The 22162-nt window shown below is 38.6% G+C and overlaps 2 protein-coding genes across 3 annotated transcripts; one reads left to right on the top strand and one right to left on the bottom strand.

Annotated features, from left to right (window-relative positions):
- Positions 1 to 997: 997 nt before the first annotated feature.
- On the top strand, positions 998 to 5008 carry LOC143877222 (protein NRT1/ PTR FAMILY 7.3-like). Its single transcript, XM_077379144.1, has 5 exons — positions 998 to 1142; positions 1403 to 1529; positions 1664 to 1881; positions 2432 to 2994; positions 4075 to 5008. Exons 1-5 carry the CDS (start codon positions 1098 to 1100, stop codon positions 4958 to 4960), a joined length of 1839 nt encoding a protein of 612 aa, XP_077235259.1. The 5' UTR covers positions 998 to 1097; the 3' UTR covers positions 4961 to 5008.
- Positions 5009 to 9929: 4921 nt separating this feature from the next.
- LOC143877224 (pyruvate kinase isozyme G, chloroplastic-like) lies at positions 9930 to 19523 on the bottom strand. Of its 2 annotated transcripts, none has more exons than XM_077379145.1 (12): positions 19167 to 19523; positions 18171 to 18449; positions 17062 to 17227; positions 14887 to 15021; positions 14645 to 14755; positions 14446 to 14534; positions 12204 to 12266; positions 11912 to 12087; positions 11671 to 11773; positions 11051 to 11211; positions 10386 to 10494; positions 9930 to 10290 (listed from the first exon to the last, which is right to left on the bottom strand). In XM_077379145.1, the coding sequence occupies exons 1-12, from the start codon at positions 19392 to 19394 to the stop codon at positions 10177 to 10179; spliced, it is 1734 nt and encodes a 577-aa protein (XP_077235260.1). In that variant the 5' UTR covers positions 19395 to 19523; the 3' UTR covers positions 9930 to 10176. The 2 variants fall into 2 exon arrangements, with proteins under 2 accessions (XP_077235260.1, XP_077235261.1); XM_077379146.1 differs by having other exon boundaries at positions 11051 to 11202.
- Between the last annotated feature and the right edge of the window lie 2639 nt (positions 19524 to 22162).

Raw genomic sequence — 22162 nt, 5'->3', positions numbered from 1 at the left:
CGTCACACATTTTACCTGCTTTTGGCAGGTTCTCCCATCAAATGAACTCAAGAAACAAAATTTTAATTAGCGTTGTCATTCATTGGTTGAAAATGATATGGCTAACCTGGGTATCAGATGGCCATTGATGAGTCCAACCAAGCCTGACAGCTTTCCCACTCTCTTTTTTTTAAAATGTTTGAGCGTAAGAGTCCAAGGTACAAAATGACTCATGTATGACAACGGTGTTTCAAACACGGTTTGGTTTCGGTAATGAAAAGCAAGGCTGAAAACGAAATTTTACATTAGGAGATATCAATCTCCTAAAGTATCAAATTATTACATTTAGTTAAAACATATATGCATATAGAAAAAGGGATTTGCAAGGCAATCTCACGGGAGGCCATTTCGAGGCTCACTTTTGCAGGAGAGAAGAGCCACCTTAGATGAATTGAATGAACAAGACTAAAACAGCTAAAAAGTGGCCTGTGTGGCTGTTCTCTACTGCAAAAGTGAGCCGTGAAATGGCTTTCAGTGAATTTGCCTTGCAAATCCCTATAAAAAAATCATTAAAAATCAAAGTAAACACAAATACATAGTGGAACATTACATATTGCTCTATTTCTGCAACTATGAGAATTCATATCACCTAATTCAGCTGATATAACAAATACATATCATTTTTGCATGCGGAAGAATACCAATATTTTGAAACTGCTTTGGTCAGAGGAGATTGATGCTATAAAGCTAAGCAGTACAAACGTACGACAATTGGTTTGATAACAGGTGGGCTACCACATACATGGGTGAGTAAGTGAAGAATCTTAGCCACTTGTGGTGATAAATTCTGGTCTCTAGAACTGATAAAACATGCCAAAAGAACTAAGGTTTCCTAAAAAGCTAAAAGTTACAATGAAACTGTAAAAAACAGGCTGTAAGCAATACATTTGTCATGACGGTGGAGCCACCCTCCTAAATGTCAGTATTCCGCCAAGCATTCATGCACTATGTCGTACTCTCCGCCTTCCTTTTTAAGCTTTTGATCCTATATATATATAATTCCCCTCTCATCCTCTCTTCTTTGATCCTACTTACTCATATTTTTCTGTTAGTCCCATATGGCAAAAGCTCAAGTACACACATCAATGATGGAGACCATGGTGGTAAGCATCATTGATCACTGCATTTTTTTCAATTAACTAGAATTTTGAATTTGTGAGCTTTGCTTGTTTCTTTAAGCTTCATGTAATACTTTCAAATCAAGAACAATAAAGTAATTTTTCTAATTGGATTAGTGAGAGATTTATTTGAATGGGAAGAAGACAATGCTAGAAAGGGATTTACAAGTATGTTTTTTATCACAAATTTATACCAAGGAATTGCTATTGTGGTGTTCTTGAGTATAGAAAAATTGTTGTAACAGGAGAAGGGATGCTTAGAGGAGAAAGAGGGTGATGAAGTATATACAGGGGATGGGTCGGTAGATCGTCATGGACGACCTTCTATCAAAGGAAAAAGTGGAGGTTGGAGTGTTGGATTTCTGATACTTGGTAAGGCACCCAAAAAGAAGGAAAGTATTTCACTAATAATATAAAATTGTAATTGGGTTGTTGAATTCTTTGAACTGTAACTGGTTTTCTAAGTTGTGGTTTTTCTTGTTTTCTCTTTGTTTTTGAATGGTCAGTGAGTCAAGGAATGGCTACTCTTGCTCTATTTGGAGTTGGGGTGAATTTGGTGCTGTTTATGGCAAAGGTTCTACAACAAGGCAACGCCGAGGCTGCAAGCAACGTGAACCAATGGACTGGGACTACATATCTCTTCTCTCTTGTGGGTGCCTTTGTAAGCGATTCTTATTGGGGAAGATACAAGACTTGTGCAATATTTCAAGTCATCTTTGTGCTAGTAAGAATCTTTTCTAATCCTGCCAGTCTTTTTTATTCCTTAGCATCTAAAACCCAGATCACCTGCCACAGTTTCGAGGGAAAAAACTAATAAATTATAGACATGGGTCTTTTTTATTAGAGGCGCAACTCGGGTCGGGTTGGGTCGGGTTGAGGCCAACCCTAACCCAACCCGAGATAGCATTCCCTCAACCGAGGATGGTCAACCCTAACCCAACCCGCCTCGAAATCGAGTTGGGTCAGATTGCGTTCCGGTTTATCTAGGACCAAATAGAAAAATAAAGGAAAAAAAATCATAATCAAAGAAAATTATGAGAAAATTATGAGAAAATTAGAGGAAGGAGGTCGGGTTGCCAAGGCCTCAACCCTAACCCAACCCGAAATTAAATCGGGTTGGTTTTTCCCAACCCGAGAAAATTCCAACCCAACCCAAGCCAAAATCGGGTTGAACCCGTCGGGTTCGGGTTGAGCCCAACCCAAGTTGCAAGCCTACTTTTTATGCCCAATAGGACATAAGCAAATTAACTAATCCCCCAAATGTATCATTACAGGGTCTGGTGTTATTATCCCTATCGTCTTACCTTTTCTTACACGAACCTTGTATCCCAAGTGATGGAAATCATCGATGTAAACCACCTACTACAGTAGAGGTTGGAATCTTTTACGTCTGTATATACCAAATTGCTTTAGGGATGGGAGGGTACCAGCCTTCAATCGCCACATTTGGGGCAGATCAGTTTGATGGAGAGGATCCAAAGGAAGTGAATTCAAAAGTTGCCTTCTTCAGCTATTTTTACATGGCTATGAACCTTGGGTCCCTCTTTTCCACCACTGCTTTGGTATATTTAGAAGATAAAGGGAAATGGTTCCTTGGGTATTTGACTTCTGCAGGGTCTGCATTTCTTGCATTGGTCTTGTTTCTTATTGGGACCCCAAGGTATAGGAACTTCAAGCCAGGTGGCAACTCCCTAGCTAGTATTTGCCAGGTTATCATTGCTGCAGTGAAGAAATGGAGGGCCGAGATGCCAACACACGGAGATGATCTCTATGAAGTGAATGGAAATGATTATTCAACCAACGGTGGTAGAAAGATACTCCACACCAAACAATTCAGGTAAGTAGTAGACTACCAGGTTTGGACCAGTTTTAACTTCTTACATACACTTGTTAGTTTACGGTTTCCATTTTCTCATAGCTGTCTTGGTTCAACTCAATTGGATAGGAAAGAAATGAATATGAGCGACTTAACTGAATGCCGACTTGTCTGTCACATACTTTTGTCAGTGCTAATATATATATATATTAACAGTTCCTCTTCGATTGCCAAGGTATGCATTCCAGTTCAGGGACTTTCCCAACAAGCAGAGAAAGTTCCATTCTTGACACCCATCAAAATCAAATATGAAGAACAGACCTTCACCATCACCACAACACCTCCCCAAATTCAGACCAGAAATGCCATTAAATCGGTCACTCTTATGACTCAGGAACACCATTCTGGTTATCAAGCAATCGGATTGGACACTCCTGTCATAGGGCTCTATCATGGAATATGGAAATTCCATTTTGTTTGACTAATAGGGACTGCCTTCCCAACAATAAATAAACAATGAAAGACACTCCATAGCGGTTCTTAAGACGTGTTCTTCGTATAGAGACTAACCAATCTTTCCTGTTACTGAGGCAGAGGACACTGAAAAAGATGAAATTGCTTCACTCAAGATTCTGTAAAGGGAAGTAGTACACTTACTTGAAATCACTTTCAGCAATACCAAGTCCCTCTCATCAACATCTAAGAGCACAACTTCCTTACCGAGCTTTATTTGTGACTTTCTACCATACACCAAGTGTTTCTAAATCTAATTGCCAAACCAATGATAAGGGAGAATCCAACCTGAATTAACCAATTCAATAACCAATGCTATCTGTCTGTAACCAAACAATCCTGAATCTATACCTTGCTAGTAGGGAATCAACCACAAATCAAACGAACACAAAGTCAATCTCCTTGGGTATTAATCGACTTCTCTTGCCACTTGTTGATCTTCGATTGCTGGCAGAACTTGCTAAACAGCCCTCATGAAACATATTAGTGAGCACTTCTATGAAAGCGCAAGCTCTGAGATTAACAACACCAATCTATACTTCAATGCTAACTTCTGTGATGAATAACATTTCAAATTTGTCACTTTAGGTTTCTGGACAGAGCAGCAGTCATCACATACAAGGATTTCGACCAAAAAGACCAAGTTCTTACTGCGAACCCCTGGCGCCTATGCACAATAACACAGGTAGAAGAAGTGAAATGCATACTACGACTCCTCCCTATTTGGCTCTGCACCATAATATACTCAGTCGTATTCACTCAAATGTCATCAGTCTTTGTCGAACAAGGTGCTGCCATGAAGACCACCATCTCGAAAACCTTCCATGTCCCTCCAGCAAGTATGTCCATCTTTGAAATATTTGGGGTGTCATCTTTTGTTCTTATCTACCAACGATGCTCCATTCCTCTCCCCTGTGGATTGCACAAGAAGAATCTGAGAGATCTCACAGAGCTTCAAAGAATGGGAATTGGGCTTATAATCTCGGCAATGGCAATGGTTTCTGCTGGAATTGTGGAAACGCAGAGACTAAAACACGCTCAAGAATGTTGTGATGGCTACAAGGAATCTAGCTCCCTAAATATACTGTGGCAGATCCCTCAGTATGTATTAGTAGGAGCCTCTGAGGTTTTTATGTATGTGAGTCTGCTGGAGTTCTTTAACAGCCAGATGCCCAACGGACTAAAGAGCTTTGGGAATTCCCTATACATGACATCCATGTCATTAGGCAACTATGTAAGTAGCTTGCTTGTGAAAATAATCATGGACATTACTGCAAAAGATGGTCACCCGGGTTGGATACCTGAAAACCTCAATAAGGGTCACTTGGACAGGTTTTACTTTCTGCTAGCAGCTCTGGCAATCCTTGACTTTGTTGTATATGTATCATGTGCTAATTGGTACAGATTCATCAATTTGGAAGGAAAAGGTGAGGCTGCAGAAGTTAGTGACTACAGTACACAGAGAAGTACATAGAGAATGTAGTAGTTGTCAAGTATATCAAGTCATTGAGGGTATTCTTGTCATTTTTGTAATCGATTTACTCACCTATATATATATATATATATATATATATATATATATGAGGAAAGTGAAGCTACACCGCCGGCTTAAAATACAATTGGCCCACATTGTTTTGGTGATCCAAACCATTCATTTGATTGGCCCTCACATAGATAGGGTGTCCATAAAAAATCAGTTCCATAGGATCATCCCAACCCTTCAAACTGTGGAGGCAAAAATGGACAAATTTGTGAAGGTTTTTACACGTTCATTTTTGCCTCCACAAATCGTAGGGTTGGGATGATCCTATGGAGCTGATTTTTGGTTGACACCCTATCCATGTGAGGGCCAATCAAATGAATTCTTTGGATCACCAAAACAATGTGGGCCCATTGTATTTTAAGCCGGCGGTGTAGCTTCACTTTCCTCATATATATATATATATATATATATATATATATATATATATATATATATATATATATATATATATGAGGAAAGTTTCTCTAGTCAACCGATTAGAGAACCCTCTCTAGTCCGCCGACCAAAAACACAGTGGGCTCATGTTGTTTGGATGATCCAAAGCATTCATTTGATGGGCCCTAACATAGATAGAGTGTGCCCAAAAAATCAGCTCCATAGGATCATCCTAGCCCTTCGATTTGGGGAGGTTAAAAATAGACAGTGGGGGTTAAAAACACAGTGAGCCCACATTATTTTGATGATCCAAAGCATTCATTTGATGGGCCCTGACATAGATAGGATGTGCCTAAAAAATCATCTCCATAGGATCATCCTAACCCTTTGAATTAAAATGGACGCTTATAAACTCCACAAATCTGTCCATTTTTAACCTCCACAAATCAAAGGGTTACGATGATCCTATGCAGTTGATTTTTTGTGCACACCCTATCTATGCGAGGGCCTATCAAATGAATGTTTTGGATTATCCAAATAATGTGGGACCACTGTGTTTTTTAGTCGGCGGACTAGAGAAGCTTTTCTAGTCGGCCCCACATTTTTTGTGGTGATCCAAAGCATTCATTTGCAAGGCTCTATCATAGATAGGGTGTGTACCAAAAATCAACTCCATTGAATCATCCTAACCCTTCCAAAAGTGGAAGGCAAAAATGGGCAGATTTGTGGTCTGTCCATTTTGCCCTCCACAAGTGGATGGGTTAGGTATGGAGCTGATTTTTGGTACACACCCTATCTATGATAGTGCCTTTCAAATGAATGCTTTGGATTATCCTAACAAAGTGGGCCCATATGTGATTGGGCACTCGAGCGTACCATAAGCTTTGTACGCTCGAGCGTACAATCCTTTTCCTCTCTCTCTCTCTCTCTCTCTCTCTCTCTCTCTCTCTCTCTCTCTCTCTCTCTCTCTCTCTTTATATATATATAAAATGATTGTGAGCTTGAAGCTCATATAGCTTATATGAGCTTGAGGGCCCAAACACATGGGTCCCACATTTTTTGTGGTGATCCAAACTATTCATTTGCAAGGCCCCATCATAGATAGGGTGTGTTCCAAATATCAACTCCATTGGATCATCCTAACCCCTCCAAAAGCAGATGGCAAAAATGGGCAGATTTGTGGCAAACGGTATCTGTCCATCTTGCCCTCCACTTTTGGATCGGTTAGGATGATCCTATGGAACTGATTTTTTGTACACACCCTATCTATGTAAGGGCCTTTCAAATGAATGCTTTGGATCATTCTAACAATCTGGGCCCACATGTGTTTGGGCCCTCAAGCTCATATAAGCTATATGAGCTTCAAGCTCACAATCATTTTCCTATATATATATATATGAGAAAAGTGTTTCTAAGCACGTGCTTAGGGAGCTCCCTAAGCACAAGTGGCTTAAAAAGCCACTGATTGGTCGCTTTTTGTAGATTGATTGGTCTCTTTTTGTGGACCCCGCAGAGGTGGACCCGCCAGACGAACCAATCGGTGGCTTTTTATGCCAATGCACGTGCTTAGAAACACCTCTCTCTCTCTCTCTCTCTCTCTCTCTATATATATATATATATATATATATATATGAGGAAAGTGTTTCTAGTCCGGCCGACTAGAGATTATTCTCTAATCCGCCACCCAAAAACACATGGGTCCCACATATTTGGTGGTGATCTAAAGCATTCATTTGATAGGCCTCATCATAGATAGGATGTCCACAAAAATTCAGCTTCATAGGATCTTCTTAACCCTTCGATTTGTGGAGTTAAAAAATGAACAGATTTGTGGCGGTTTATAGCCGTCCATTTTAAGCTCCACAAATCATAGGGTTGAGATGATCCTATGAAGCTAATTTCTTGTGGACACCGTCTCTATGTCAGGCCCCATCAAATGAATGCTTTGCATCACCCAAATATGTGGGACCCATGTGTTTTTGGGTGGCGGACTAGAGAATGATCTCTAGTCGGCCGGACTAGAGAATGATCTCTAGTCGGCCGGACTAGAGAATGATCTCTAGTCGGCCGGACTAGAAACACTTTCCTCTATATATATATATATATATATATATATATATATATATGAGAAAACTGTTGGTGCGCTTAAGCTCACCATTTTTTTTGGTGCGCTTAAGTTGTTATAAAGCCTCCCATTCGTTTAAATGTTTGGGTCCCGCTTAAGCGCACCAATGGGAGGCACCAATTGTACGCTCAAACGTGCTTATGGTACGCTCGAGTGCCCAATCACATGTGTGCCCACTTTGTTAGGATGATCCAAAGCATTCATTTGAAAGGCCCTTACATAGATGGGGTGTGTACCAAAAATCAGCTCCATAGGATCATCCTAACCCATCCATTTGTGGTGGTCAAAATGGACAGACACTATGTGTCCACAAATCTGCCCATTTTTGCCCTCCACTTTTGGAGGGGTTAGGATGATTCAATGGAGCTGATTTTTGGTACACACCCTATCTATGATAGGGCCTTGCAAATGAATGCTTTGGATCACCACAAAAATTGTGGGACCCATGTGATTGGGCACTCGAGCGTATATGGTACGCTCGAGCGTACAATCATTTTCCTTATATATATATATATATATATATATATATATATGTGGGGAAAGTGATTGTGAGCGGACCCTCATATAAGCTTATATGAGGTGACCGCTAAAAACATGGCGGGCCCACATTTTTGGGGTGATCCGAGCCGGTCATTTGATAGGCCCCGACGTAGATAAGGGGTGCCCAAAAAATCAGCTCCGTAGAATCATCCCAACCCTTCGTACTGTGGAGGTGAAAGAGTGGGAAAATGGACGGGTAAGTGGGCAAATTTATACCACAGTATAAAGGCAACATCCCTCTTATAAAGGCAACATCTCTTATGAGAATTTATAATGTGTAAGCCCATGTAGTCCATTCTTTTTCAAAAATTAGGATGATCCAAACCGTCAATTTGATGGGCACAATGTAGGATGATCCAAACCATCCATTTGATAGGCACACCGTAGGATGATCCAAACTGTCCATTTGATGGGCCACAAAGTGAATAGGTTGTAGACCAAAAATCGCTTCCATAGGATAATCCCAACCCTCTGATCTACAGAGGAACTGCATATTATAGAAACTTGTATAGATTAGTGTTGGGATCCTATGGGATCATCCCTACAGCCAACATAACCTATTTCGTTTGCCTTTAAATTATTCCTCACCCTAGTCGACTAAAACGTGAGCCTAATATTTGAAAGATACTTCCTTCCACATGTCGTCCTATGTCACAAAGGTAGGTTCCTTTCCCTTGCAAACCCATATATGTCTCTCATCCCAATGAGACTTGAGTTCATATCCCATTGAGAGTAAGGCAGAGTTTTGGAGTGAAAATTTGGAAAATTGGATTAGTGTAGCCCGTTTAAATTGCTATGAACAGGAAATAATTCTCCTGGAAGGGCCAGGTCTCCCCAAAAAAGTAACATAACAAGGTTCCAGTGGCCTTAAGACCTTCAGGGAAGATGGTCTCCAGAAAATGGAAGCTGTAATTTTGAATTTGGGCAGCAAAATTTGATTTTTTGACAACACCCGAACTTCTATCTGTGGAAGAGATCTTCAACAAGCAGCTTCAATGCTCAATATCACAGTAGATGCATCATAAGAAGCATTTTAGGGAGATTTTATATGGGGGCTTACAACAATACGGTAGGGGTGGGGGTACCGCCCTTGATATTTGATCCAACAGCAGCTCACTTTTTGAGGAGCTGCTGTTGTATCAGATACCAAGGATGGGACTTCCACCGTACTAAGGCCTTATTGTTGTAAGCCCTTACACCATATAATTTCTCTTCTTTAGGTATACTGTATACGTTAGAACTACATGTAGGGTAGGGGCAGTGATAAATCGACTCCCAAATATCTTAAATCAACTCCCCACATGTCTTTCTCTCTCCTCTTTTTCTCTCTAACCCAGAGGAGAGAGAAAGACACATAGGAAGTCGATTTAAGATATATGGGAGTCGATTATCACTCCCCTACATGTAAGCTCTGACAAATGAATTTTTAGAAACATCAGAAAATGCTTGTGTATATAATAAAAACATAACCTAGTGCCTCCTTGTCTATGAAAGGTTACGGAAAAAGGCTGTGCTATGAGGACACACATATAGAGCCGTGACATCTCATATTGGAGACCAACATATGGAGAGCTTTTAATTCACCGCACAAGCCACTAATGAGTATCGTCACCAAATAACTATATGAGGGACTCCCTTGTTGGAAAAGCAATCTGCTGGCAGATTTGGTTTAATGTATGAGAATTGAGAACCGTGGCAAGCAATAGAACAATGTTGAAGATCACCACAGATATCCAAATAATCCTTCATGGAAGACAACAATGGAGACTTAGGAGTCACTTGTATGTTTTTAGTCTACTGGCTTGAACCCAAAACAGTGTTGCATCACAAGCATCATCACCACATCTAAACTTTTCAAGAGACCGGTAACAAAAATAATTGTTTTGGAAGTCAAAATTTACAGTACCCAATAATTTTCCAGTGGCTCTAAAGGTTGGCTATTTATAATGCTCCTTCTATATTGTTACCATTTTCAGGTGAAGCACAACCCGATTGCTAGTACATTAACCTTTGTTATCAGACATGTTTTGGCTAGACGCTTTCATAATAATAATAAATTAATGACAGAAAAAAAAAAAAAAAAAATTTGCCTATTCCAAAGTACATCTCAACCTTGGACCTTACGAACTTGGATGTGATGCGTAGATTCTCGACGCCAGATTGGCTGCGTTCCAGTCCGGACGAGAGTAATACGTTCTCCTCCCTTCAATAGATCCTGACTCTGCATGAGAAAAGTAATATAAGTTTACTCCTAAATGCAAAACAAAAAAAATGGAAAGAAAAGCTAAGAAAATGCATAAGCAGATCACCCAATACCAGCAAGAGATTTATTGCACATGAGAAGGTCTCTTCTGCATCATCAGAGAATTGCATGTGTATGGGCAACACCCCGTGATAAAGTGCCAGCCTCTGCTTAACCCTTTCTCTGTCAAGTATGAAACTCAAATTTATCACCGCATATAACTAAAGCAAAAGGTATCAGTCTATATCAATCCATAGCCTGTATAATCCACTAGCCAATAACTGAGAAAAAGCAAAGTTGAATAAACACTTGTCATTTTAAAGTTATCTAAAAGAACTAATGTAAGGGTTGTAAAATTTCATAACCAATGTCATTTCTGACGGCATTGTTATATAGTAGTTCACATAAACATTAAAACATGAAATTTAAGAAAATTAAAAAGACTAAATCGGCATGAGCAACTGTATCTTATTTTTTATAATCTCTTTGGCAAAATTCCTTTTTTAATTAAAAAAAATAAGCTACTGATGTTTGCACTACCATGTTTTAATAATTGCACAAACTCAGCTTGCCGTTTCTTTTTTTCTTTTTTTTTTCGATAGGCTTGTGAGAGTCGAAGTCTAATGACATTTGACAGCTGTTTAAATAACAAAAGACAAGATGAGTTAGTGCAATTGCCAAAACAGGGTAGTGCCAACATCATTAGCCAAAAAATAATCTATTTGGCTAAGGAACTTACTCATTTGTGAAAGCAAAGATGGTGGTGGAAGGCCGATAGTGGCTTAACAGTACAGCCATGGATCCCGTTCTCGTGAAGACAATGATGTCTGTTCCAAGGGTGTTTGCCATTGTGGTTGCATGGAATGCAAACATAGCACTCATGACATGGCTCTGATAAAACTTCCCACGGAAACAGCATTTGAGAAAGAAAAAGTGAGGAAGAAATTGATTGTAGATAGTAGTGATGAGCATTACATGTAGCTGATTTTTTTACTCCTAAGGGCGTGTTCGGAAACCATTATTAAAATGGTTTCTTCCAAGATTGTAGGTGCGGGGAATGAGCAAAAAAAATGTGAAAAATCCATTCAGAATGCATGGCCCGCAAAGCCTGTTTCCGCCAATTCTCATTTTCCCACGTCTAAGCAATGAGATTCTGCGGAGCGACTCGGAATTGCTTCCGCAGATTCTCATCTATCTGTTTCTACCCGATAATGTAGGCTAGATTAAGAAGCCTTGCCGAACACGCCCCAAGCACCAACAGGAGCCCAGAATTGTAGTCATTGGCAACATCAAAAGTACTTCTCAAAACAATTGGAAAAAGAAAAGGAACCTTCCCTTCTAGGTATCACTATTAATTACCTGGAAAGCAGTAGACGGACCTAGAGGAGTAATGTTGTTCGATAAAGTCGATTCAGTCCTCAATGCCACAGTATGCATTACTTTGACAGCTTTCAAAGGATACCTAAGGCCACAGTAAGGAATAATGAAGGGGAAAAATCATGCTTAAATCACATATGGGAAAAAAATCTGTAAGTAATTGACCAAAATCACAAGAAAAAAACTAATATAGTTTCTTAATTAATGATTTCAAGTTACTTACTTCCCATGAGCAGTTTCACCAGAGAGCATGATGGCATCAGCACCTTCCCGCACTGCAATTGCTATGTCAGAGACTTCAGCCCTCGTTGGTGTTGGATGGTCTATCATGCTTTCCAACATGTTTGTTGCTACTATTACTGGTTTCCCCATGCTACGGCACCTTCTGATGATCTCCTCCTGTATAAACAGTGCATTAAACAATTAGTTACTTCTTCTCACAACCATGAGCCACAGGTTTTACCTCAGGTCCAATTATGAAATTCAGAGATCACTGGAAGTTCCTTAAAAAATACCTGCAACAAAGGAACTTCCTCAATCGGAAGTTCAGCTCCAAGATCACCACGAGCCACCATTGCCTATCAATATTTGAGTCCACAAAAGATAATTAGAACACTAGAAACATGATCATTCAAAACATTACATAATGCAGGACATTTACAAGATATAGAAACTTTGGGTATTCTTAATTCGTATAACTGATTACTGTGTTGAAATTGGAAAACAGCTATGAGGGATTATGCCAAATGAGTGTCCAATATCACTCACACAAACAAACACTTCAGTTCGGTTGTTTGCAAAACATTAAGGACATGATTCCAAATGAGTTTATTAACTAAAAACATATATAAAACATCAGGGTCTAAACTCTAGACTCTAGAGTCTAGACATACCACATCAACAATATGCATCTACAATTATGCTAGTGACAATTTAAAAATCCATCTTTCTTCACATTTATCTTTTCCTTTTAAATGTATTCAACCTACTTATTTTTGTGGGGAAGAAAAGTTCAGAAAACCAACACATCCAAACATTCAAAAAAAAAAAAAAAAACACAATCCATCATTCCTTCAGTTATTTGAAGAAAATTTTCAGTTCAATGTAACATAACTGAGGCATGTATGTGTGACAGTGTTAACCATGGACTTGAGGTATTAATTTGTCAGACACATCAACTATGGGGAACAATGTTTAACATAAGACTCAGAAGAGAACTCGGACAAGGGGAAAGCAAATTGACTTGGGTGTCAATGACTGACTTGGTAAGTTTTCATCAACTCGGTAGGGCCAAACTCAGGCTGGAACGAGAACTCGGCCAAGGTAGAGCCTAGTTGATTTGGGCAAGTTGATGATTGACTCGAGTGGGTCGATGATTAACTCGGTAAGTTTTGTAACAGCGATTGGGAACCCAAACCTTGACATCCCAACCACTATACGATATTGTTGGAAAATGTATCATTACACAAAAATGTTAGTTCATTTAGGCATAGAGCATCACACGTCCAATAAAAAGAAACACAAAAAAGTGAAAAACTATATAAATAGTTTGCAAATGGTACTAGGAAACAAGAAAGAACAATAATAGATGAATTAATGTGCGTGCAACACGACCATTTCAGGAAAAAAATGAAAAAAATTGCATCCAACACAGCGATTACCTAAATAATGGTGCGTTCTTGTTACATGATTCAATTATATAATGATTTGAATCCATTGTAGATAAGCAAAATCAACGAGTCATAAGCTCCACAAGCTTATTGTACGATTGGCCATGAGCTTCCTCTGCTCCATGTAGGATAAAACATTCAGATTAATTTAAACCTAATATAATATTGCGATCAATGAGCTGGTGGATGCACGTTGAAATTTAATTTTGAAGGTAGCTCTAGAGGTAGTATGGCCCTGCCACAATTGGAGTTTTTTCAAAAATGAGAATAGCTCGATTATTAGTGCCTAGTAGCCACAGTGGACTCATGAAGCCGAAGTTAGTGCTCACCTTGAAGGTCTCAAGGTATTGAAGTCTCTCCGTGACTGTTTTTTATGGATGGAAGGGGTGTTCATATATACCATGGCACCTAGCCAATCTTTTGAAGCAGATACGAGATCTCTCAAGAAACTTACCTTCTCACACATCCTGAAAAAGTTCAAATGAGATTGCAGATGGATTAGCTAGATAGGGTGTGGTTGTATTTTTAAATTGGTAAATGCTAGCGTCCATCGCAGAAGGCATTTCGCGGCTGGTCTGTCACATGTTAGACCACCAACCTCGTGAATGGAGACAAAAGCTGTTGTCTTCATTCATGAGGTAGCTTGTCTGAAATGCAACAGACCAGCTGCGAAATGCCTTTTGCGATGGACCCTAGCAAATCCCTTTTAAATTTTTATTATTATTATTATTATTTTGTGTGTGGTGGGTGTGTGTGTGTGTGTGTGTGTGTGTGTGTGTGTGTGTGTGTGTGTGTGTGTGTGTGTGGAGGGGGGATGATTATCAGGGATAATCTCCCATCAATGTAATTTGGTGTAGTTTGTTGGTGTCTGTCCTTCCTTTCTAATTTTCATTTCCTGAGGGATCATCTTGTCCCCTACTCTTTCCTTGTTCTTTCGTCGATAAATTTCAGTAATCTTGCAAAAAAATGAACAGGTGTATGTACAATTTCAAACAGTAACCATCTGTATGGAATTCAGGCATAATATAGTTTAAAGCAAGGGAATGGAAAGGGGGATTAAGTTTTAGAGGACTTAGATATAACTTACCCCGTCAGATGCAGAAATGATTGAATGAAGATTTGGTATGGAATCAGCACTTTCTATTTTCACAGTCACATGAATGTCAGAACCACAACCTACAAAAAACAAAGTTGTTTTGTAATTCTTCTTCAAAGACAATCAGAACACATGCATTAGGATTAAAAAGCCCATAAATATATCGTCCAACACGGATTCAGAATCTTACTTTTCAGATAGTTTTTCAATTCATGGACCACCTTAGCATCTTTAACAAAAGAAACGGCATAGAAATCAACTTTGTTGTCCACCCCAAACTTGATATCTTCCCAGTCCTTTTCTGTAGAAATTATTAGGATTCATACAAAGAAACACTGGTATTAGATATTCTACAGTGACAGTTACAACAGAAAAGGGCAAAAAATTCCAGTTCAACAAGCTCATTAGATGGGAGCAGAAAAAAGAAGTGACCTGTTATAGAAGGCAGGTTTGCACTTTTTCCTCTCACATTTAAATGGCGTCTTGATTTAAGTTCCCCTCCATCAATTACTTCACACCTAACTACATCCATAGTTTTTGACCTTACAGCTAGTGACATCATTCCTCCTATAAAAGAAAGAGAAATATTACTTTTTAATCTTCGTTGACAAGCAATCCATATAGCATTCATATGTAACTTACATTACAGACAAGAGTAGGAATCTCCATATTCGAAGAAGGGGATTGCTAATCCATGAAAAGCAAGGTTTATTGACTTTATTCACTCCAGGAGCATAAGGAGAACTAGTGATGCACTATATCGATCATATATGATGGAAGTGATGGATATTGTGGATTGGTTTGACATGCCAAACAGCATGATATGCTGCACAGGATTTGTCAATGCCATTTTCACTCAGCTGAGCCTTGATTTAAATTGGAAGGTTGACTAGATATATGACTCCACTGTCGGGGTATAATAGTAGAAACCCTAATTGAGTCACCACTATTGAATGGTCATCATTCAGAGATATCATTCAGAGAAAAGGAATAAACACTCAAGTGGAAGGCCACAATAGCCAGTGTTGATTCCCCAAGCACTATGCCAAGATAGGTAATGATGATTTATATGGGGTTTATGCAACTTTTTGGCTAATGTATAGGGCTCTTGGATGAAGAGGATCGATTTAGAAATGATTCTTGATAAGGTGGTCCAAGCCACGTTTGAAGATTGCCTGGTAGACTGAGCATAACTTATTTCAGGGCTAAGGGCTTATCACATACTTAAGGGGTGTGGATGGAAGTGCGTGCGCGTGGAGAGAGAGAGAGAGAACGATGGCCATATGCATGCGTGCACAACTTTGTTTTGTGGGGAGTAGTCTAGTGCTCTCCAGAGCACCACCCTTAGGGTGCTCCTAGGCAGCCTGCCATGCACATGGCATGTTCATATTATATTTTATATGTACAACAGTTGTTGGTCAGTCTGTTCTGTTCTCCATTCAGGTCTTTCTCTGTTAATATGCATATATCCACTATGTACGCATATGTATACGCGTCCACTGTATATGCAAGTATTATATAATGTAAATTCATAACTAATTATTCATGAATGTATGAGTAGATTGCAGTTTAACATGAGTTCAGCTAGCAGGTATCTAAGAGATCAGATGAGTTTATATTTCCATGCATGTATGTATTGTCTTACAGAGAGCTAAGATTATTGCAGATGTTACTTAAATTTAGAGAAAAAAAAAACTTATTCATATGCTTTTCAGAAACTATTAAAAAGTATTTTATCACTCCAACATATGAAGATTGACTAAGATAGATCACAGGAAAGTTGATCGTAAGGTGGTGCTTGTTAAGGTGGTGCTTGTTTACCAAGATTTACTTACAAGAAGAATTGAGTATGAACTACTATACAATTTAAAATCTCCATTTGATACCTAGGAATGATGAAATACGTAAATATACTGTTGTGTATTTGTTTAATTTCATTTTCACACTTTTTACAATATTTACTTTCACCCATTTGAGCTTTATGTAAAGGATCATACGCTAATGATATAGAAAAGCTTCCATATCACTTTGCGGCATCTTACAAGCCTAGAATAAGTCAATTTGTTGTTTCACTTTTGGATGCAAGTTTAGATGCATTCCATTACATTTTCATGGTCTGATTCATTTCCATTTCTTGTATGCCTCCATTGAGTATCTTTAAGCCCATCAATGAGAGCCCCCAAGTAAAACAATGGTCATCACTAGCAAAGGATGGGACTCTGCAAGAAAGCACCTCCACACAAACATGGAACGAAGTTTTTGCAACCGGCATATGCAAGTGGACCAACAAGTTGAATTGTTTCTATGGTAGTTCTGTCCCTCCATAGGTTCGAAGAAATGAGGACCATTTGACATTCATCCAATATAGATTTAAACCCTGAAAACGGTTAACCATATGATTTAGGAATCCAGAGCCGACCTTGAATCATCCTCAATCCAATTCCACTTAAAATTCCAATCATCTGCCATATGATCCTGTTTCTTAGAAATGATACTTCATTTCATATAAAAAAACATAACAAGATTTCTCAAGAAACCCACATTCTAGACTTGATATGGTAACATTTAAGCATGAAGCCATTGGCACTAGAGAGGAACTACACTTACCATCAACCAAAAGTATATCCCCAGCTTCCACATCATTCACAAAATCATCATAATTTACACTAACAGTGTCATCTGAGCTAACTCCTCTTTTAATGGTGAAATTGAACTTCTGGCCCTCCTTAAGCAAGATAGGTTGAGGCAAATCTCCACTTCTAACCTCAGGACCCTAGTAGATACAAGCACGATAAATAAATTAGCAGCCTTTTATGAACAAAAATTGAAATAAAAATATTAACCACCAAGATGATGAGAATAGTTATGACTTATCATTTCGATGCAATGCATTTGAAAAAGGACTAATATGAAAACATCACTTTGTCTGGACTCTGGACAGAAAAAGTGATTGCTCTGTTCCATGTTCCATTCAGTGGTGTCACATAAGTATTTCTTTTAACTATTAAATAAAGTTTTCACGTGCTCATTATATCTCTTGATAAAACTTCGCTTGATCGGAGTAGTTTTGAAAAGGATATTTTTCACAAGGTCATACAATAAAGTGATTCTAACTACAATCTATTGGTCCACTGTTCATTTTCAGGGGGCATTGTTCAACACGTGTACAGTGATGATACTCTGCTAGCTAGAAAAACACATGGCAGATACATAGAAGCAAAACTGTACAGTTTGCTAATAAGGAAAAAACCATTAAGCGAGCCGCATATAGGTTTCAAGAAATTAAGCCATTTTTAGTAGTTTCCAGTTACTGAGGCTATCCAATCACCTCCTTGTGTACTGTCAAAATAATAACCAGGTTCTCATAGCCATTCTGGCACATTAGAGTATCTACAAGTTTATAACTCGGTTCAAATCCAGTAAGAAGTCCAGGTTGACTGATTTGATCATGAGATTAATAAATTTATAATATAGCTGAAACCAAGATAGAGGCACGCATTTATGGAGATAATATGATTCGTAATGAAGTGGCAAACAACTTCCATTTTCCAAATATTTCAAAATTAAAGAATTAAGAAGCGAACGGTCAATAATAAATAATAAATAAATAACTTTGGGAATAAAGGATACCAATCATGTGATGTAATCTGAAAGATAATGCTGGATAGCTTTGAATATCAAAGAATTAAAAAATACATTATATGCAACAAATGTACCTTTGTATCCAGCATTATTGCGATGACATTTTTAGATTGCGAATTATATTCTTTAACCAGATCAATTGTTTTCTGGTGTGATGCATGGTCCCCGTGGGACATATTCAGTCGTGCTATATTCATTCCTGCTTCTGCAAGTTTCCATATCATTTCACGTGTATGTGTAGAAGGACCAATTGTACACACTATTTTTGTTTTCCTTCGAGCACTTGAAAAAATCTGTGTCTCCTCCAACATGTAATCGCTTGACTGAAGCCCAGAAGGATAGTTTGAGTTTCCCTGATCACGGTGGAAATTCCAAACAGTCATGATAGTACAATAAAAGGCTAAATTAAAAACAATAAAAGAAAAGAATATGATGCAATATATGTATACCAATGGCTGCAAACCCAAACTCGCAACCCCCATTCTCAAAAAAGTAAAAGAGAGTGAGAGAGCAGATAAGTTATATGGGATGTTAACCACTAATCAATTACCAAGTCTGCATGAAATGAATAGATGTGGCAAACTGTTGTTACACATAAATTCCATGTGTTAATATACTTAGTCATGCATTGCACAAAATATACGATAGAGTGAGGTTTATTTAAGGTGTGCATGTAGACCAAATTCAGCCCAAAATCTGTTTGCGAGTGTCCTCTTGTCTCGATAGTTTCCCACCAACTGGTAGTAGACTTATGCTAGAATGAGTTAAAATACACACAAAAAAAAAATGTGCAATGAGGATTTTGATTTCAATAGAATCTTAAACATGTCAAAGGCGTAGTAAATCAGCATAAGTAACTGTACAAAACAAAGAAGATAAATTTCAAAGGGAGAACAACTGGTGCATAAGATATGATCCTGTCTCAAAGGATTATAAAATTTAATGGTCTAAGTGAACCCCTACACAGATTACATTAAACATAACAAAGCAGGTTCGCTTATTCCAATCTAACATTCAAGAAATTTTTCTAAGCAAAAGAAGTCTAAAAGAAAGGGAGAATATGCTCTTACGAGTTCCAAAGGACCTTTCATAGTTTCTGAAACAGCTATTCCGTATTCGTTCCTCTCCGTCAATGTCATTGATATGTTCAAACCCTTAACGGAAAAGTTCGTCCTCGATTTAGGGCAAAATCTGATTAGATTTGGAGAGGATGATAAAAGGTCGGATCTTTTTCCGGTTCCACATTTGAAATGAGAGATTCGTGAACAGAGATTGAACTCTGTTGTTGTTGCTGCCATTAGAGAGATAGAGAGAGGTGAAAAACGAGACAGAGACAGAGACAGAGATTCTTCTCTTTCTCTTTTTCTGTTTCTAAGCAGACGACGAAAAATATAACCTAACGAAGACAGAGAGGCGACAAGCGAATATTGGAGCGAAACAGAGTGATTTTATAGAGGCGGCGACAAAAAAAAATGAATGAGAAAAGTACCGAATGCGGGCTCATGTTTTAAGGAATTACGGATATGGGGCACTTTTTAAAACAAGAATGAAACATGGATTTTGAATACCCTTGTGACATCGACATGTGACATCGACAGAGTCTTCCTTTTTTATTATTACCTCTTTAAATTGGCGCACTTCATGAGGCTTCTTTTGGTTCGTTTGAATGTGTATTTGAACAAATAGAACCTTGGGTTCGTTTCTTCCTTGGCCGTCAGAAATAACTAGAGGCTTCTTTTGGTACGTTTGAATGTGTATTTGACACGTGTTGGAATGCTTTTTGGAATGCTGACAACCCGTAGTCAATCATTATCTTTTTTCACTTCTCTTTTGGCTTAGAACGGTAACGTTATTGAATACGTCTCTTTTGACTTAGAATCTTTTCACTTCTCTTTTGGTCCTCACTTCTCCTTTGGCTTATAACGGTAACGTTATTCAATACGTCTCTTTTAGCTTATAATCTTTTCACTTCTCTTTTGGTCCTCACTTCTCTGTTGGCTGATAAAGAGTAATGTTATTGAATACATCTCTTTTGGTTTAGAACGGCAACGTTATTGAATATTTTATTATTTCTCACATCTCTTTTGGCTGAGAATGCCGTCGGATTCTATAGTACACCGCCGAAATATTAAGGTGTAAGCCAGCGGAAATAGGGTGTACACCGGTGAAATTCATGGGTACGCCGGCGTAAATAATGGGGACCAAAAGAGAAGGGAAAAGATTCTAAGCCAAAAGAGACATATTCAAAAACTTTGTCGTTCTAAGCCAAAAGAGAAGTGAGAAAAGATAACGCCAGCGTTCCAAAAAGTATTCGATGACGTCAGTGTTTCAAAAAAAATTCCAACACGTATCAAGCATCCATCCGTCTCTAGATATTTTCGACGGCCAAGATAGAAACGAACCCAAGATTCTGTCGGTTCAAATATACATTCAAACGAACCAAAAGAAGACTTGTGAAGTGCGCCAATTTAATAAGCAGTAATGAAAAAGGCGGACTCAGTCGATGTCAGAAGGGTATCAGGGTCTTTTCACCACCCGATTTTGAAGATTAGCCCGTGTTTCTTTCTTCTTTTAAAAGGTACCCGTAATCCGTAATTCCTCGAAACATGAGCCCTATTCTGTACTTTTTTCAAAATGAAATGAGGCTGATACTGGCAGCCTTGAAAATTAGGCTAGCCACCTGTTTCAGTCGGTCCAAAACTCTCATAAGTCATGTCACAATCAAGTTAGAAAACCCTAATCTGAAATGGGTGGAACTGCCTAAGGTAGTGGGCTGCGATTCTAACGTGATTTGACGTCAAAAAGCGTTACAGTCTGCCCACAGTTCCGGTTACAATTGGGCGCATAACCCTGAAAAGACCGCGTGCGACGAGAGCGGCTTGGAGTATGGGAAATGCCCTTGTTATATATGTAAGTTACGGATTTACCCTTCGCTATTTTTTTTTCCGGCGGTCCTACGGATCGTCCCATTGTAAGAAAACAGTGTTCTCGCGATGGAGAACCAGTTTGCGTGGCCCACTTACTCACAATGATATTGGTGCGGACCACCTATTTGTCCGGTTTGAAGGGTTAAGATTATCTCCAGGGTGGAGATTTTGGGGTATGGCCCCCATCAAAGAGGAGACCCTCTCTATTTTTCTTATGAATGCGTTCTTGGTAGTATGAAGCTAATTAAAATAAGAAAATTAACACTCATGACTTCATAGTTCACGTGAAGATTTTAATGAGCATTACAACAAAACTAATATAAGTTCCAAACAAACACTAAGGTCCTGTTTGGATTGCTGGAGAAGCATTTCTTGAGGAAAATTTTTTCCTAAGAAAAGATTTTTTTTCCATATTTCAAAGGAAAATCATAAATTTTTTGGATATCACTGTAAATTAAAGGTCCCCGTAAATAAAATTGAGTATTGTGGTTCATGTGTAATCAAACAATGGAAAATCATGAAATTTTAGAAAAGCTTTTCTTTCCCAAAAAATTCCCAAACACACGTATGGATACTATGAATAAATTTTCCTGCAATACTAGCTTACCCAATGGTGAGGAAGGCTGGGAGAGGGATAGATAAACGAGGTAAGAAAAGTAAGAAAAACAAGGAAACAAAAAAACCCACCCACAATATTATTGTGACGGACTTTTTCCTTGTTTTTTAGTCACTTCTTCCCTCTGCTCATCTGTGCCCTCTCAAATCTCTCCTTCTCCCACCTGCCGTACCCCCTCTCACCACTTCAAGGCACATTTGGCTACCATGAATTTTTTTTTAATGATAAACCAGTCTCAATGGAGGGCGTAGGGCGGGCGAAGTGGCTAAAAATCAAGAAACTAGTGTCTCTAAGTGGTGAGAAGTGGGTAAAAATTAGTAAACAAAAAACTCAACTCCAAATAGGATCGATCATGAAAAAAAAAATCCTGGCTGATAGATATGGCCATAGGGCACGTTTGGCTTTTTTCACGATAATTTAATGTCTCCGAGTGGAGATGAGGGTGAAGTGGCTAGAAATCAGGAAACAAAAAACTAGAAACTAGTGTTTCCGGTTACGAGCGGCGGAAAAAAAAAAAAAAACC

This window comes from Tasmannia lanceolata, unplaced genomic scaffold, assembly GCF_043159265.1.
Source record: "Tasmannia lanceolata isolate RefF3 unplaced genomic scaffold, GAP_Taslan_0.1 ptg000005l, whole genome shotgun sequence".
Taxonomy (NCBI): Eukaryota; Viridiplantae; Streptophyta; class Magnoliopsida; order Canellales; family Winteraceae; genus Tasmannia; species Tasmannia lanceolata.
The sequence above is the reverse complement of the archived record's forward strand: the minus strand, read 5'-3'. Positions and strand labels throughout refer to the sequence as shown.